This window comes from Geotrypetes seraphini, chromosome 15 (assembly GCF_902459505.1).
Source record: "Geotrypetes seraphini chromosome 15, aGeoSer1.1, whole genome shotgun sequence".
NCBI lineage: Eukaryota > Metazoa > Chordata > Amphibia > Gymnophiona > Dermophiidae > Geotrypetes > Geotrypetes seraphini.
In genome coordinates this window covers 18383511-18397758 of record NC_047098.1, presented here as the reverse complement: position 1 = coordinate 18397758, position 14248 = coordinate 18383511, and the positions used below count along the sequence as shown (strand labels likewise).

At 39.0% G+C, this 14248-nt stretch overlaps 1 protein-coding gene across 1 annotated transcript in view; it reads right to left on the bottom strand.

Moving 5' to 3' along the window:
• MORN1 (MORN repeat containing 1) overlaps positions 1-14248 on the bottom strand; it is a 180966-nt gene that overhangs the window by 164182 nt on the left and 2536 nt on the right. Inside the window, exons 2-5 of the mRNA XM_033922591.1 lie at positions 11184-11255; positions 9909-10007; positions 7117-7227; positions 3380-3470 (exon numbers count right to left, since the gene is read on the bottom strand). Coding sequence (XP_033778482.1) covers positions 3380-3470; positions 7117-7227; positions 9909-10007; positions 11184-11255 — 373 coding nt within the window. The remainder of the gene's footprint in view (positions 1-3379; positions 3471-7116; positions 7228-9908; positions 10008-11183; positions 11256-14248) is intronic.

The following is a 14248-nucleotide window of genomic DNA, read 5'->3' as shown; positions in this document are numbered from 1 at the left end:
CACCAATCCTCATGGGTGCCAGATAACTCAAGAGTTTATTGTACCATTTTTTTCTTATTTTATTTTGTGTTATGTTGTCTACTGATCTTATTCTGAACAACATTATTAGGTGGGCTTTGAACAATTGCTCCTATGCTTGTTCCATGCAGGTGTTAAGCCAGCTTTCTAGAACTAAGCAGCCCTAATACAGGTAATTATGCCCATATGTTTAGCTAAGGATTGAACTGTTAATTCTTTGGATATCTTTAGTTTTTAGCAATGCGCTTGTTCTTCAATTTGATCTAAGTAGCGCTTTTGCTCTCATCGATCATACCAAACTGCTGGAAATCCTAGAATCTCGTCTATACCAGGTTAAATTTAATAAAGTCCTCCCCTCAGTCTGGAAGAATCCTTGCGGCGTTCCTCAGGGATCACCGCTCTCACCCACACTGTTTAATGTGTATCTTTCCTCCTTGGGTTTCAAATTGAATAACCTAGGAATAAACTTATTCAGCTATGCTGATGACATTACAATCATTATTCCGTATAATATGACACTGGCTCACATTAATCATATCATTGACTCTGTCATGAATCTAATGGATTCCTGGATGTCAGAATTGAAACTCAAATTAAATAGTGATAAGACTAAATTCTTTGTTGACTCTGTTCAAAAGAATTTCCATGAACTATCCATTATGCTAAATCAAATTCAATACACGATCAGTAGGTCTATCAAAATATTGGGAGTGGTCTTCGATCTAAACCTTTTTTTTTGTTTTAAATTCTTTATTCATTTTTGCATATTACAAGTGTAATAGATAAAATCATATGAACTTATAAATACACCTGATTAACTCTCATATAACATTAAATATAATATTTCATTACATATTTATATTCTAATATCTTGAATATTATGTATTACACCTGATATCTGAACAATCATTATTAAATAGAAACCCTCCCATCCCCTCCCGTAACAGTATTTCATACACTACAGTGAGACTATTGACATATTCTAACCTAACTATGAAAAATCAGATTGATGTCGTAGTTCAAAGGGGGTATTACACTTTGTGGAAGCTGCACACTATTAATTCACATTTTGAAACTTCTGCATTTAGCCTTCTGGTTCAGTCATTGTTACTAAGCCTTCTGGATTACTGTAATATTATTTGGTTTATAAATCTTTATTCATTTTCTTATGTTACAACAAGTGTTTTTAAATAAATTCATTATAAACTTGAACAAACACACTTGATTAACTCACATATTAATATCAAATTTAACATTTCTTTAGAAAATCAATATATTATAAAGTTATTGAATATAATAATCTCCCATCCCTCCCTCCCTCCCTATCAATACAGAATGAGAAATCTTTATTCATTTTCATATGTTACATCAAAAGAAAATATAAAATTCATATTAATATTTCAGAAAAATAAATTTATATAATTCTTAGTTAATATAATAATAACCCATCCACTCCCCCCTCCCTTCTATTCAGTAATATATGAATTAAATTTTTAAATTTATTCTTTCCATATATCATATTATATATCAAGTATTAATATATTATATAGTATTTAGAAATATGATCTCATCCATTTTTCTCTCTAATCAAATTCTATATATGGGAAAATTAATCATTTTTTACAATATTCAGTTAATGGTTTCCATATTTTTTGAAATTCATTTATATGTCCTTTTTGTGTTGCTATAGTGAGCTCCATTTTGTATATATGGCATACAGAATTCCACCAGAATGTGTAATTTAATCTGTCATGTTTTTTCCAATTGAATGTGATTTGTTGTATTGCTATTCCAGTTAAAATAAAAAGAAGTTTGTTATTATTTGATGATATTTGACTTCTTGCTCTCATTGTTGTTCCAAATAATATAGTATCATATGTCAAGGCTACTGGATTTTCTAGCATCCTATTAATTTGGGGCCAAATTGATTTCCAGAATGTTAAGATGAATGGACAAAAGAATATAAGATGGTCTAATGTCCCAATTTCAACATGACAGTGCCAGGCATCTATTAGATTTAGAGCTATCAATTCTATGTAAACGTGTAGGGGTCCATATTATTTATTTAGCTACCACCAAGAAAAATATTACCAGACTGAAAATAATCCAGAATACTGCGGTGAGATTAATATCATGTGGCCCCTTTTTATCGTGAGTGGCATTGGCTTCCCGTAGAGGCACGTATCATTTTTAAGTTGAGCTGCTTATGTTATAAAGTCTCCTTTGGCCAGGCTTCACTGTATTTAACCAACAGATTTTCCATGGCAATTCACACGAATACCAGAAAATCACATGCTCTCTTTGGACTCCTTCTACAAAGGTGCGTTAGGGTCTTAACGCGCAGAATAGAGCGTTCTAAAATGCCCCGCACGCTAGCTGCTACCGCCTCCTCTTGAGCAGGCGGTAGTTTTTGGGGTAGCGCATGCTATAACGCGCGCTAATCCGGTGCATGCGCTAAAAACGCTAGCGCACCTTTGTTTTCCCCTCAGTTAAAGGTTGAAGAAGTATCACGACCATCTGATTTTCTTCCAAGCGGCTTCTTACGATAAGACCTTTCACTCACTGTTATTATCTTCCTATTCTTATGAACAATTCAGAAAGCAACTTAAGGCTTTACTTTTTTCCAAATATCTGACTGATTAGTTTAATTATGTAACCTTTGTAAACAGCATAGAATTTATGGTTATGCGGTATAGAAGCATGCTGTAACATAACATAACATAACATCTTGTAACACTTTTCAATGGGTTTTGTATGTAAATAAAAGCTTCTGAGCTTTGTAGCTTCTACTAGTTCCATTCTCCCCTGCTTTGCTGATGGATCATCTGGTTTTAAGATAGGTTTGGACAAGTTCCTGGAGGAAAGGTCCATAGTCTGTTATTGAGAAAGACACAAAGGAAGTCACTGCTTGCCAGGGATCGTAGCATGGAATATTGTTACATCTTGGGTTTTGGCCAGGTACTAGTGACCTGGATTAGCTACCGTGAGAAAGGGCTACTGGGCTTGATGGACCATTGGTCTGACCCAGTAAAGCTATTCTTATGTTCTTATCTGCACTCAGATTTGCTTTTCAGATGTGTTGGATTTGGTTCTAAATATGTATTTGTTTAATATTGTTCTTTCTTTCAAACATTTTTGATGCATGTGATTAATCAAATGAAACGAATATGGAAACCGCCGAGATCCCCTGGTGGTATATAAATTTTTAAAATAAATAAATAAACAAACCTCAGGGAGAAAGGTGGAAATAAATGAGAAACAGAATGAAACATTAACACAAAAAACACCTGAAAGGAAGATGATCTTTGCATAGCTGCACAAAACTTATGAAGTTCCAAATCAGCAAGTTACACCGACTTACTTAAAATTCATTTTCCCTTCTCCGTGTTTCTTATTTTTGTAAAAGGAACCCTGGTAGCGTTGCCCTTTCTTGTCTACTAGTAACCCATGACCTGAAACAAAAGAAGCAGTAAGCTGCATAAGCCTGAAAACATTAGAAATACTAAATATGGCTATTCAACTAACAATATAATACAGAATAAATATCTTCAAGTTTCAAGTTTATTCAATTTTTGATGAATCGCCTATTACAGATTCTAGGCGATGTACATATTACAATTTAGATAGAAGAAACTTACAAAATAAAATCAAATTTCAAATTTAAAACAATACATACATGAGTTTGAGGAATGGGGATAAAAGTTACAATATTTAGGTATAGTTAAAAAAAGGAAAAAACAATAGGAAGGGTATTATAAAACCAAAGCACCATGTAAGAAATTAATTTTAAAATATTTGAAAAAAAAAACTAATTTTAAAAATCATAGGCATCTTTAAATAAATAGGTCTTTAAAAGTGTTTTAAATTTTACAATATCTAGTTCCGATCGAATATACTGAGGTAGAGTATTCCACCATTGAGGGCCCATAACTGTAAAAATATCTAATCTTCTGGTCCCAATAATCTTTAATGACGGTACTGTTGGTTATACAGAAAATATACACAAATAGCCTAGGAGTAGAATGCTAATGAGTCAGTATTCAGCCCCTGCAGCCAGTGTGCTATTTTAAATTGCAGGCTGTGTCATTTAAAAAGCATGGAGTGAAGGACTAGTTTTGTAGTTAGAGCATTAACTTGACATCCAGGTTAAAATCCCATCGGATGTCAAGTTAGTGCTCTAACTACAACCCAGGTCCTGCAACAACTGGACTACCTGAGTCACCGCACTTTATTCTTCCAATTTGAACAGGGCCTTTCAGAAATGTGCTGCCACCACCACAATTACCTTGATAGCTGTGCATGCTGCCGTAGAAAGCCCAAATGGAAGGGCGGAGAACTAGAAGTATCTCCCCTGCACATGGAATCTCAAGAATCTCTTGCAAGCTGGATAAATTGGAATATGGAGATAGGCTTCTGTCAAATCCAAGGAAGCCAGAAATTCCCCTGAAGCAACCACCACAATGACTGACCGCATGGTCTCCATGCAAAAGCGCAGCACCTACAAGGCCACATTGACAGAAATGGTCTCCATTCTTCTGAGTCTTTTTTGGGCACTATGAAGTATATAGAGTATCTGCCCAAGTCCAATTCTGAGGGCAGAATGGGTTCTATAGCTCGAATTGCTAACAGCCTGTCCACCGTTGCTCAGACTTTGACCTTTTCTGGTTGTACTGTCAATGAATCCACAAAATGATCCACCAAGGGGTAGCTGAATTCAAATTGATATCTGTCTCAGATTGTGTCCAGCACCCAGCGGTTTGAGCCAATACATACTCATGCCTCCCAGAACTCTGTTAGTCTTCCTCCTATTTGTGGGAGTTTGGCTACAGTCCTCGTGTCATTGGACTTCTTGGGAGGCTGCAGCAGAACATGGTCCAGTGGCATGGGTAAGTCTAGAGTTACTGTACCTTTGTCTGGAACTCTGCGCCGCTCACTGGGTGGAGAATCCTCCAGAGTATTGATGAAAGCATCTAAAGCCATGAAAATTATTAGGAGTAGATCATCAAGAGATCCGAGGTCTACTGTCCAGAAGTATTTTAGGATGATGATAAGCCACACTGGCCATAAGATCATCCAAACCCTTTCCAAAAAGCATCTGCTCCTTAAAGGGGAGTCTGCTTAAGATGGCTTTAGAGGCCAAATCTCTTACTCATTGTCGGATACAAAGCATTCTTTAGGTAGGGATGGAATAAGCTGAGACTTTGCTCAGTACTCTAATAACATCATACAGGGCATCCACACAAAGTCAATCCCTTCCATGACTAGTTGTGGGCACAACTCATCATCTGTGCATGTGGTACAACAGAGTGGTATGATACACATGTGCCACAAAAGAGGCCGCCTTAAATCTCAAGACTAAGGATTCAAACTGGCATTTGAGGACTACATCCACTCTGTGGTCCTGAGCATCCTTCAAGACTACACCTCCCTCACTAGGGAGAGAAGTCTGCTTGGTAACTTGACCTACTTGCAAATGCACTTAGGTTGAACAAATAACTGCTGAAATTCAGGAGCCATGGGATGCAGTTTTGTAATTGTCTTAGCTCCCCATAGGGAGCTCTCTGGGACCTCCCAATGCTCCATAATTAGGGCAGTAAGATCTGGATGACGGAAAAATGAAGTCTGTGTCTGATAAGCACTCATAATTGAGCATTGCACCACTGCAGTCTTACTCAAGGGAGACCAGAGTATCCTGGCCTCAAGTCTCCATTTGCAACTCAGAATCCACCAGAAGGGACAATTCATTCTGGGACAATAAAGGCATAGAATCTGACTTCCAGTCCCCCCAGTCATGTTCCTCTGTCTCCTGCTCAGGAATTTCTGCCGAAACATGAGCACTTGGAGAGGACACACCCCCTTGTGCAGACAGCATTGCCCCCTCGACTGCTGTGGAAGACCACCAGCAGTTTAAGTAAGTTTTCCACAATAAATCCATGACTAAGTCTAAGGTCTGATTGGCCAATCAGGTCTTAGATTAAGTGGGGATGGGTGGACCCGCTATGCCTAAGGCCTGATTGGTCCAGGCTTCTAGAGCCTGGGCCAATCAGGCCTTAGGCTTCGGCGGGATGGGCCGGGAAGGGGCGAGCCCGCCTCATTTCGACGAGGCGGGCCTACCAGCTGGACGGGCAAGAACCGTCTGGCCTGAAGAACAGGTTAGTTTGGAGGTTTGGGGGTTGTTAGCGCCGGGGAGGGGGGGTGCGTCTTCGGGCAGGAGGGATTGGACACCCTTCTGCCAGCGATCGGTAGTGTCGGGGTGGGAGGGAGATCGGTAATGTTGGGGGGGGGGGGGGCGGTCGGTAGTGTCGGAGGGGGGGCATCCAATCGGACAGGCCGCGGCCCGCTATACTTATAGCGGCAGAGAGATCCCTTGCCGCGATAAGTGTAGTGGGCCTTGTCTAATCTAACCCTATTCTCTAACCAGCGTCTGTAACATGGACGCCGGTTACAGAATCGGGGTTTTAGTGTAGGCCGATTCTGAATAGGACGCCTCTCCCGGGCGTCCTATACAGAATCAGGGCCTAGGTGTCTTGCGGGCCTTGTCTTCAATATAGGCGGCCTGCCTGGGGAGCATTTTTTTTTTTAAAACGTGCATCCCGATTGGCTGATTAGACAGCTGTAGGACGCCTACAGCTGCCTAAAATCGGGACGCACTTTTGGAGAATCAGGGCCTCAGTGCTTGTACCAAGACAGCAATCCGGGCAAGTTAGGATTTTCAAGTTTCAAGTTTATTTTAATTTGATGAGTTGCTTAATTTAATTTTTACTAAGTGAGTTACAACATTGAAAAAAAAAAAAATAAATAAACAACATTTATTTTAACATAACGTTTAAAAATTTTAAAACAATAGTAAGACCAACAGACTTACAGATCAACCGAGACATAAGGTAAAAAAAAAAGGGCAGAACTACAATGCAATATTTTTAGAGTGCAGGAGAGAACCATAAATGGAAAAACATTAGAGAGGGAAAGGTGAAAACCTGGAAGAAGGTAATGTAATGGCTCTTTCTCCAGCTTCATTTGCTCAAATAGTTATCTGGGCATCAGCACTGAATATTAATGTTTCAATTGGCCCTCTAATTGAATGGTTGTAGTACATACCTTCTCTCAAACCATAGCAGAACTCGCCTTCATATCTCCCCCCATCTTTGTACTTCATCACTCCATAACCATGGAGCTCCCCACAGTAGAACTGTCCAGAATAAATGTTACCTGGGATTCACAACAGCAAGGAGAAAAAGAAATCATAGTCTGAATTAGTAAGGATGCAAACAGAAGAGAGTTCAAGTTTTATTTACAAAATTTCACCAATCTTTTTAAAAACTTCTGAATTAGTAACTCTACTATCTCTTATGTTCCAAATGTAATACTGTAAAAGTACCCTTAACTGAAATACTAATTGTGAAATTTAGTCATACTTGTTAATTTCCTTTCTTTTAGAAGGCCGGTACCACCCTTAATATGTGGGCGTTACCCTTTATGGTCAGCAGATGGAGGTAGAGAAACCAAACTTTCTCAGTGACATCCAGGATAACCTGCTAGTGCTGAATGGAAAGTCCAGTATGTCTCTGCAAAAGCAGTAGAAAGTTCCAAAAGTACACCCATGCCCCATCAACCACTGCAGCTATAATGAATGACATTTTCATAATTTGAAACATTTTTTAAACCTCTGGAGACAAAGACAAAGATCTCCAAAAATCCTAACAAATACAGTCTTCTGAGGGAAGGTCCAAGAATGGTACAGCCCAACTAAAGGAAAGAAAGTTAACAGGTGTGATTAAATTTCACCTTCCTTAGCATCTGCACTGAATCATCCTTAGCAAGCAGGATGTACCAAAGAGACTCACAAGGTTGGGAAAGACAAGGCCCCTGAATGACAACTCTGCCAAAGTCCAAACCAGCTCTGGCTAGCATCTCAAACCTGTAATACTTCATAAAAAAATAGATCAATAACCATATGCCGCCTGACAGATGTCCTGATATGATGTCACTTGTGACTGAGTCAAATGAGTTCTCAATACTGGATACATATAGCTATTTCATTGTCCTAAGTTATCCAGATAGTAATCTTGGTATTGGCACTGATTATCAACTGTATGCAGACAACTTGCAGCTCAACTTTGGCTTCATCCTCAGAATGTGTCAGTACTATGCATATTATGCCTGGTCAGTTAGTGAAGATTTTCAGTGGCTTTATCTGGATAATGCCACTAAAAATCAGTGGCTGACCCTGGTGATCAACTGCTTCCATATGGTCCAGGATTATTTTATTTTAAATTTATTCTTTATTGAATTTATGTAATAATACAGAAATACAGACGAAAATAAAAATTAACAAAAATTGACCATTAAGCAACAAAATATCTTCCTTAGACCACAATAGATACAACTTCAGGGAAAAATATCAGAAAATTAGTTAAGAGAACTCAATTAAAAGTAAAAGAATAGGAATAGGAATTGGCTTAAAAGACGACAGTCCCAGCTATTTATAAATGCTGTTCTATAATTGCTAAACTCCCCCTGCTGACAATTTCTTCATGTCCAGGAAGGCCCGTAACTGCTCAGGTAGAAAAAGTACATATTTAACCCCTAAATACTTGACCATGCGTTTACAGGGATAGGCCAAGAGGAAATTTGCACCCAAAGTTACTATTTCAAATCTCTACTACTTCTACTACTATTTCTATAGAGCTGAAAGGCATACACAGCACTGTACATTCTAACACACAATAGACAGTCCCTGCTCAGAAGAGCTTACAATCTAATTTAGACAGGACTGAGGAGATAGTTTAGATCTGGCTGGGTTTTTGGAAACATCTGAATTTGAAGCAGCAAGTTGTACAACTCTTCTGGTTACATCTGTGTTTCCTCAGGATCAAGAGCATATCTTGAGATTATTTTTTCATTTCAGAAATATAGAATATATGGGACAAAAAAAAAATCTGGATTTTCTCAGACTTGACTAGAACTATTTAGTAGAGAAGGAAGAAGTTTTTGACATTTCAACCATGGGTTCAATCTCTGGGTGGCACTTTTCCAATTACGCTATCCTTGTAGATGTATTGTGGTTCTTTCTGCTAATAAATATATTTTCTGACCCAGATCAACTTCAATTTCTTATTGAAGCTAAAGTATCAAGACAGTAATCATTTTAATTTTTAGCAGATATGCCGCACAGCAACAGCTCCGAAGCCCTTTAAATCTCTATGGGTTTCGGGGCCGTTACAGCAGCAGCCTGCGCTAAACGGCTTTGTAAACGAGGCCCTAAGTACTGAGTAATTTCCTTTCTAGGGGCTCTTTATTTCTTTTTTAACTATATAGTATTTCCTTTGTATCGATTCCCTTTGCTTTTTGAGGTCTATGTAGCATATGTGATTTCCAAGCAAAAAACAACGTGAAAACTGCAGAAGATGTACAAGATGAGGGCGTTGTTTATTAAGACAATCAAATTGCAGTAATATATACAACCTTATTACCAACCAGGGGACCCCTGAGGAAGGTGTTGTCCAAAACACGGACCGTGTCGGGTCCCCTGGTTGGTAATAAGGTTGTATATATTACTGTAATTTGATTGTCTTAATAAACAACGCCTGCATCTTGTACATCTGCAGTTTTCACGTTGTTTTTTGCTTGCTGCTCACCTCACTGCAGACCACGTTGGAATTCTCCCTTTTGTGCATATATGATTTCTTTATAACATTGCTATGTGAAATTGCAATCTTCTATGCTTTGCTGTTCAAGTAATTTGTTAGTATTAAATATTATAAATGCAAATAAAAAAAAAGAAATGGCTGATTTATCATGCTTCTATAATCCAGGTTTGTATTACAGTGATATGTGACAAGAGAAAAAAAAAAAAAAGTAATTTATTTTCAAGTTACTGACAGACTAACCTGAGGCAGCCCAGTATCGAACGCCATCCCCCAAGATCTCACCATTTTTAAATTCTCCTTCATAGTAACTCCCATCTTTAAACAGAAGTTTACCATTACCTGGGAAGAAAAATAGAACATGTACATAAGTCATAATGTAAGAACATCATGAGTTTAGTTGTGGATGCTGCAACTTGCACAGGTCTCATCATATCAAATAAATATATGAAATCAAATTTTCATACTCATTAACCCCCCCCCCCACCGCCTTTTATAAAACCATAGCCGGACATGGCAGTTACAGCTCCGATGCTCACGGAGTTCCTATAAGTGTCGCAGTTGTTACCGCTGCAAAAACCCCTATGGTTTTGTAAAAAGGAGGGGGGTAACATAGGTATAACATGCCTCTCCCTCTTTTCTCACCCAGGGGAAATATCTACAAATAGGTTAATTTTGCACATACCTAATGACTATGCAAAAACCATCTTCAAAAAGTTACCATTGAGACTTCTGAATCACAGAAAGTGCAAGTTACCCTGATAAAGTATAAGGGTCTCTTATCAAACAAATTAGCATGGGCTGGTGCGGCAAATGCAGTCTCATAAAAGAAGCCCCAAGACTTTTACAAATTGAGGTATTGAGAATTTAGGGCTCCTTATACAAAGCCGCAGCTCAGTTGTAACAGATTAGAGAAAACCTATTAATAACTGGTCCCGGACTCTCAAAGGAGGAAGGGGAAACTAAAAGAAAGAAACAAGTTTTCTCTCCTTTTTTTTTTAGAGAGAAATATTAGTTTCCCCAAAATAAAATAAAAGAACTAAATAAAATAAGCAAAAAAAGGTTTGCGCAGGCAAGGCACTATTAAGAAAAAATGCGAAGCTAATAGAAACATAGCATCTTCGCTCCGCAAAATGAAGAACTGGGGTGTCGCATGTCCTCGACGGTTGGGAAGGCACTCGTCTTGAATGGTAGCAGGCAGTCTGAAAGCTTTGAATTTCTTAAAGTGCCGATGCACTATTTACTGTACGTGCCGGGGCTCCATGGAGCCACAAGTGAGAATATGCTGCTTGCTTGTCCTAGGATAATGGATGTTCCCAGAAGCAATCATGGTAAAGGCAAGAATAGGAGAGAATCACATGGATCTAAAATATATTGGCTAGCCACACAAGCAATTTCAGCTGGATAAAAAAGAAGCTGTTCTGTATTCTGTAATGGCAGAGTCCTCTGTAAAGGATGTTTGCACTCCTATCTCTTTCTATTTAGTGAGAAATTAGTATATAGTAGCTTTAAATTTACCATGTTTTTTCCCTTGCTTCCATTCACCTTCATATCGAAAGAAAGAATTAGGATAAATGTACAGTCCATACCCTGAGAAAAAAGCAAACATAAAATGTTAGAATAATATTAAAAGATCTGACTGGGATGATAGAACATGGATTGTCCAAACTATGATCCAGATTAGTCAAAGGTCATTAAATCTGCATCATCTTTAAGCACAATTATTGTAATTTGCATTGTAAGGTCATTATTTTAAAACTTCAAGGAGAATACTTACCTTGAAGTCCAGTTGGGCTTCCCAACCTAATTCATTTTTTCAGGACAAGCTGCTCAATTCCTGAGTTTACCCAACTCCATATTTGGACTTATAGGGGCCTGTTTACTAAAGTGAGGTAAGGTTTTGCTATTACTGTACATTTTATGCAAAAACTATATGGTAACTGTTGAAGGCTTGACCGGCATGTACTCTGAAGTTACCACACAGGCATTTATCACATTGTAACTGAATCGGCAAATAGTGTGGTGAGCAGTGGCATAGCCAGAACTCAATTGAGGGGGGGGGGAAGGAAGTACTAGGTCTCTCCTCCCCTCTCAAGTATGTCACTTAATCTATCAATTAGTGGCAAGAACCTGTCACGCCATTCTTCACCACTCTGCCTTCCTCCTCTGATGTACAGCTGGCACACCAAAATATCATGCGACATATACCCTGCCTATATTCTTGTAAGATCACACATGATTATATGTCACCCACGAAGTTCTAAAGCACCTATAGTACAAGCTGACATCAGATAAAAACAAACGCCAGTGCAATCTCTCCCTCCAGGCCAAACTATGGCCACACCCCATGCAATTAGGTCTATCTGCACTATCTGTCAATACAGTTATCATCACAGCCTGAATATCCAGAAGCCATGTCACTGTTGCTTGGGCTCTGATCAAGCGGCTGGAAAGTCCACAAATATATCCAGTAAAGAACGAAACAATTTGAGCTTGTATCTCACTCAAATGATGTCCAGGACCCAGTGGTCCAAGCAAATTCATGCCCAATCCACCCAATTAACTGACAACCTCCCTACAATCAGAGGGGATTCGGCTACTGAACTGACATCATTGGGACTTCTTGGAGGCTCCTATAAATCAGAGCAGATCAGAAAGACTTTTCCAACTCACTTTTAGAAGGAAAAACTGAGGAGATAGAGCACAGCACAGAGATGCAGGAAGCGGAGCCAAGAGAAAGAGGGTTGATGCCTTCTATAAATTTGCGAGTAAAGGAGAATAATTCACTGGCTCAAGACTCGTATGCCCTTTGCACTGAAAACACAATTTTTTAAAACTAAACTCAATCTTTTGTGCAATGGGCAACTAGTGGAGCTGTTTCAACACTGATGAAATGTGTTCATATCAAGAATATAATGGCATTTTGCGCCATTTGCGAAGTACTGTATCCATTACATTGTTGGGTAAACCAAGAGCAGCAAGATACAGTAATCGTGTTCATAACGTATTGTAATAATCAAAACATGGTGTCACAATATTCTGAATAACCAATCTGAAATTGTCCTTTGTAAGATAATCTCTCAATCAAAATAAAGGAAATATACACAGACATCTCAATACCCTCAGAGGGGCATAATTAAAGAAAATGTCTAAGTCTCTTTTTGGCCTAAGGTGCTAGGCGCCCAAAGTTAGCAAAAGAGAAATGTCCAATCTTGAAAAAATCATCCAAAATGTGGGGCGTTTTTTCCGAGAATAATCTAACTGTACGTTCCGGCGTTTAATCGCCCAGACCGCCACTATATCTATCTTTAAAACATATTCCTGATCAAAAATTTGCCCAAGTCCCAAATACCCAAACCAAGACCTTTTAGGCGAAGGAGGGACCAGTCCTTTTCCTAACAGCACAATTCTCTAATCAGCATCTGTCATAAGCGCCGGTTAGAGAATCAGGAAACCCGTTCCACACACTCCCACCCACCCTGTGAAGACTACAGCAGGAGGGATGCCCAGTCCCTTTTGCTGTACATCCCCGAAGCTGCTCGCAACAATCGCCTGCAGGAGAGATGCCCAATCTCTCATGCTGGACAACCCCCCCCCCCCCAAATGATTGCCGGCAGGAGGGATGCCCAGTCCCTCCTGCCAGACACCCCCATCCCCCCTAAAGGTAGCCCAGGTATCGCTGCAGGATAACTAAGTTTGGTCGGCACTTATCCCACCCTAACTACTCCTCAAAAAACACCCCTTTTTGCTCTAGACGCACAGCAGCAGTCAGAGGCCTAAAATGTCTTTAGATACATCCAAAAACCTGTTTCCATTATCGGAACTTGAATGACCTGTCTTTTAGGTCATCCAAGTGCTGACTTAGGCGGGTTTTTAGACGTATTTTCGTTTCGATTATGAGCCCCTCAGATTGCAGCAGCCATCTTGACTCCGCCTACTGCAAGAATGAAGGTTTAATCATAGAGCGCACCTAATATTCTTGCACTGGCCCTGCATAAGAGAGATTTCTATGCCTATGCACTACCTCCCACATATATTCATTAAGGGCCATGGGAGCAAAGACCAAGAGGCTACTATGGTAGGGGTAGACAACCTTTTACACAGAGGGCCATTTAATGTCAGTTCTGACCCTGGCGGGCCACAACTTTATGTAATATCAGAACTGGAAATGTACAGAGCTTTATAGACCTTCTGTGATATTCATAAAAATAAGTAAAGATTTTACAAAAATGATAGAAATAAACTGCTAGCATGTCTGTTCTTAAAATATTTATAAAATGCAATATTTAAAATTGTCAAAACTCTGCTTAATGACATTTTCTGTGCATATGGCCAATGCCTCATAGGCTGCATTAAATTCAATGACAGGTTGCCCACCCCTGGGCTAGTACAGAGTACACTCCATGACTAACTCAAGCAAGGTGCACAATAGGATAAAGACATTCCTTCAGCGGTTATTTTAAACATCACTGAAACTAGCAGGTCCGTAAACTGTGCCTATTAATCCAATCTGCATAAAGGCATATTATAAAGGTGTATTATAATATAAATGTGTGAGAAATGAAATTAGAAATAAAATTGAT